Source organism: Empidonax traillii, unplaced genomic scaffold, assembly GCF_003031625.1.
Source record: "Empidonax traillii isolate 1590-97213 ecotype Southwest subspecies unplaced genomic scaffold, ASM303162v1 scaffold52:size1600334, whole genome shotgun sequence".
Taxonomy (NCBI): domain Eukaryota; kingdom Metazoa; phylum Chordata; class Aves; order Passeriformes; family Tyrannidae; genus Empidonax; species Empidonax traillii.
The window spans coordinates 936,075-940,677 of NW_020955245.1; the positions used below are offsets into that span (position 1 = coordinate 936,075).

A 4,603-nucleotide genomic window follows, 5' to 3' on the forward strand; every position below is an offset into this window, starting at 1 on the left:
CACTGTTCTGAGCAGCCAGTCCCTGTCTGAGTCTGAGGTGTCGGTTTGGAGGCCCAGTTCTTTCCGAGGTAGATGTTACCTGTGCAGCCCATGAATCCAGCACAGTGTCAGTGAGGGATGTCCCTTTTGCCAGCAGTCCCATGGATGTGTGCCAGCCCTGCTCCTGCTCTTCCTGGGAGCGCTGGGCCTGTGTGTTGGCAGCTTAAATCAGTGCAGAATTGTTGCCTCAGGGGGGCAGCTTTCAAGCCTGGCTTGTCAGGGACCCTGTTGAGCTCCTCAGTGCCATCACAGGCACTCAGCTGTGTGAGGATCTCTCAGCATAAGGCAGCTCCACTTCCAGAAATGATGTCAGCATGTGCACTAAGCAGCAACTCATCAAAATTCCCAACAAAGGCTACTCACTAATGACAAATCCCTGATGGAAACCCCCCAAAAGAATGGGGACCTTTGCTTTGTTTTGCCAGGGCTGCTCATGAGCTGGGCTCTTCCTGCTGTGCTGTGCAGGAGGGAAGTGCAGACACCCTGTCTGTGGCAGCCTGGGCAACTCTGGAACCTTCTGACAGGGCATGGAACCTGGAAACGGGCTGTGGGCACAGCTCCCTGCTCTGGAACCTTCTGACAGGGCATGGAACCTGGAAACGGGCTGTGGGCACAGCTCCCTGCTCTGGGGGCTCTGCTGCTGGCACTGCTGGTGTGTTTGTTGCCAGCACACTTTTCTCTGTGAGAAGGCAGAAGATGGGATGTTGTCATGCCAGGGTTGAAACACTTCCAGGCTTTTTGTAAATCTGACCTTTAGCAAGCTTTTTTTTTTTTTAAACTTCAGTGGTTTTCAAACTCAAATTTGCAAGTGAGTTCCCCACGTTCTATTTCTGGTGTGCTTTATTTCCTTTCTGGGGGTGAAGTGCTACACATGCTCTACTCTTTTCTCCTTGCAGCTGAATTAAGTGCTGCTGCAGCTGCTCTGAGTGTCTGTGCAGCATCACTGGCCACTGCCAAACCCCAGGGACTGGGCAGGGCTCTCAGTGCAGGTGTTGGGAAGGCCCAGGTGACACAGGAAGGCTCTCCTGAGTTCACAATCTCTTTGTCTGGAGCCCACATTTCTCACACAGCACATTCTGTAAAGGATTTTTGTGCTGCTTAAGGGCCTGAATCGACCTTTTCTGAAGATTTCAAACTGTTTGGATGGTAGACAAGGGGTTGTACTCAGTGGGTGTGCTGAAAGAGAAGAAAATTGCCCCTGCAGTCCTGTCAGGGAGAGGAATCTGGAGTGGTTGCCTTTAATCTGCGGATACATGAGCAAACACTCCCCATCCACAGTCCTAAGGACCTTCAGAAGAAATGGATGCTCCCACAGTTCCTGATTTCTAGCAAAGGAATTTGTGAATTCTTTCCATTTAATAACTCTCATCTCAGGGGAAGCAAAACAGTTGTTCAAGTCATTTCTTTTGCAAAAAAACACACATTTTATTTTCCGAATCGAGAAAGCGCCGCGGTCGAACCTGTAGTGAAAGCTCATCAAAATTCCCAACAAAGGCATTCCTGCTGTAATTCCAGAGCCCCACCTGGTCCCCCCCCAGGTGTAACTCCCCCCTGGCACTTTGCTGGTGTGCTCCCAGTGATCAGCTCTCTCTCCCCCTGCAGAGATCTATCGCATCGTGTCCCAGAAGCAGATGTCGGACAGGCGGGAGAATGACATGTCTCCGAGCAACAACGTGGTCCCCATCCACGTCCCCCCGACCACGGAAAACAAACCAAAGATGCAGTGCTGTCAGAATATATAAATTGCCCCTTCTTTCCTTAAAAAGGCTGTGTATATTCCCCAGGTCCAAGATTGAAATATATTTGTAATTCTCGTGGTTCCATTCTTGTGTTTAGTCACTGCTTACTCCTCCTGAATTCCTCCATGTCTTTCAAACACTTTGATTTCAGTGTTTATCGCTCTCTCACTTGGATGTGGCTGCAGTATTTTCCCAACGCCAACTCGTCGGTTTGGGGCTGGTAAATTGTTCGGAACTCAACTGATCCCTTCCCAACGCGATGCCCGTTAGTCAGAGCACAGAAACCTTTAGTGAGCACTTGAAGATGTTCTTCTGCTCCTCACGAAGCAATTACCGTCAGGTTAACGAGGAAAATATCTCTGGGCAGGGTAATCTTTCCTTGTCTGAAGGTGTTGCCTCCTGCACCCAAAGCCCGGCCAAGCGCCCGCTGCTCTGAAGTGCAATTTTTAATGTAAGTTCAATGTTTTTGGCTGCTTCTTCAGATTGTCCAGTGGAGTTTTGTAGAGTATTACGGGGGAGAGGAGAGAATTTCTCGAGAACAAGCAGCAGGTTCTGGCAGCCTGTGACTGAGGTGCTGTGGTTTGGCACCTGCTGCAGAGGAGGTTGATGTGAGGCAGAGCTGCTGGGGCCTCTGGAGAAGGAGCTGTGTCCCTGGGGAAGGGTCACTCCAACCCTGGAGCTTGCAGATTGTTTTTGTGCTGCCTCAGGCTCGGTGGTATCAGGATTTGAGGATGCCTTTTTTCTTTCATGGGACACAGACTTGAAGGGTGTTGTCACGTGTTACATATCACATCTATTAGTGCATGCCACTTATATTAATATATTCGAATGCTTGAGTTGATGAATCAACAACTTGAACTACCTGGCCTTAGTTTTCAGTTCTGTTTGAGCCAGTATTTTTAGATTATTCCGGTGGTTTGGTGTCTGCTCTGGAACAAAAACCATCTGGAGTAGTTTTCCTACTGGCCATCTTCCTGCTGTCGCTCCGTGCAGATCCTCAGTCGGATTCGCCTGTTCAGGGATACATGAACTGTGCCTTCTGTCCCTGCACATCACTCTGTGCTATTCCTAAACATGCCAACCCTGGCACTGGGGCTGCGGGCACTGCGTTCCCACGGTATTTAAAGGAACTCTCTGTTGTGTAAATGCCTGCAGTTATTTATACAATTACAGGGAAGTCATGGATTGGAGGGGATGCTTCTCAAACTCTGATATGACCCAGGTGGAACATCCAAAATGTGGTTGGCACTCCCAGCTGTGTTCCATCCCAACCCTTCTGTCTCGCGGTGCTCATGACGTGTAAGGCACACGGAAGGCATTGCTGTAGTCGGTCACTTCTTGGTTTTCACTCCATTTCTCCTCCTGGTATTAGTTCTGGAGATGCTCCTTTGATCTGTTTTGTAAATTACTTTGTATTTTATGCATGTACTGTACTTTGATTCATTATTTTTTTAGATTGATTTAAAGTATATTCATCCATGATTCTAATAAAGAATTCCAGGGGACGACTCACCGTGGTGTTGGGTGTGCTTTTTGGGAGGACTGGGATTTGAGATGGAGGTTTTTACTTGCTGGAAGCTGATGAGCTCCTTGGAGCAGGCAGTGAGAAGACACTGAAGTGGAAGTGCCCCTGGAAAAGGACCTGGAAGGGTCGTGTAACACATCTGTCTCTCCTCAGAGCAGGTCTGCTTTGGGCCCCGAAAGGAGCTTTCTGAGAGTCTGGGAACTCCATTTAATGCTGCAAAATGGGCTTTCTTGCCAAAAGTTTTGGCTGTCATCGACATATTTGAAAGTCCCAGCTTAATCAGTTGTGAAGCTGTTCATGAGCATCAGTGGCTCCTGTGTTTGATGGGAGCTGAGGTTCTGACTCTTTAGCAGAAAGGACATGGAACTGTTGTGATTTAAAGGCATTTTTATTAAGCTGGAATTACTCACTCCATCAGTTCGGAGCTGATGAATTTCCAGCCTTAAATAGCTTATTGAGTGTGTCTTGTCAAATAAGGAGATTACACACTGGGCTTTAGTTAACAAGATTTCCAGAAGCACAAGCGCTGAGAAGCTCCAGCAGTGGCGGTGCTGCCTTGCCTGGCAGTCATTCCCCCTGCAGGTGTTTCTGCTGCTCATCTGTGCTCCTGGCTGAGTCTGGGCTCCCTGGGAGCTGCTGAGGCAGCTTCCACGTGTCTTGTGCGTGCCATTCCTGCTGGGTGACGGTGCTGGGCTGGATCCTGCAGGATCTTCACCCCTGGGAAGGGCTGGGCACTGCGAGTGGCCCAGGGCACTGAGCACAGTGCTGAGGGGCAGGGAGGGGGTGGTGGCTCTGGCCCCACGTTCTCTGGTGGGTGTGGGGGGGGCTTGTCCAGCTGGGACTGTGCATCCCTGGGCTCTCACTGTGACCCACTGAGGATAAACTGCTGAGGAACTGGGAGAGGGGTGTACAGAGCCACTTACCTGTTGGGTTAACACTGGGCCTGACTCCAGTTAATCTGGAACTACAGCCCTGCCTTTCTGTGCTGTGCCGGCTGCCCGTGGGGGTTTTTGGCTGAGGAGGGAGGGGGCAGCCCCTTCGTGAGCAGCCACCTCACCTGGAGAACTCGGGCCTGAGCAGGGGCTGAAGTTTTGCTCTGCAAATGAGTGAGTTTGAGAACTGCACGGTGAGAGAAATTCAATTTATTTTGTACAAGGTAGGATACCTTTGCACAGTGAACAAATATATTACAAATCTGTCTCGCCTTAAAAAAGTATTGCCATTTTGGTGCCTGTTTCCTAAGCTAACGCTAATATACAAGAAGGTACCTTTTTTTTTTTGTTGGTTTTGCTTGTTTTGT

The 4,603-nt window shown here is 49.5% G+C and overlaps 1 protein-coding gene across 2 annotated transcripts in view; it reads left to right on the forward strand.

The window, feature by feature from the left end:
- Positions 1 to 4,603, forward strand: part of RAB11A (RAB11A, member RAS oncogene family) — a 21,390-nt gene that overhangs the window by 14,072 nt on the left and 2,715 nt on the right. The window contains exon 5 of one of the 2 annotated variants that reach the window (XM_027879250.1): positions 1,642 to 3,290. The exons of the other annotated variant lie outside the window; for it this stretch is intronic. Coding sequence (XP_027735051.1) covers positions 1,642 to 1,781 — 140 coding nt within the window. The 3' untranslated portion in view covers positions 1,782 to 3,290. Of the gene's footprint in view, positions 1 to 1,641; positions 3,291 to 4,603 lie in introns of those variants that run through there. 2 annotated transcript variants of the gene reach the window in all.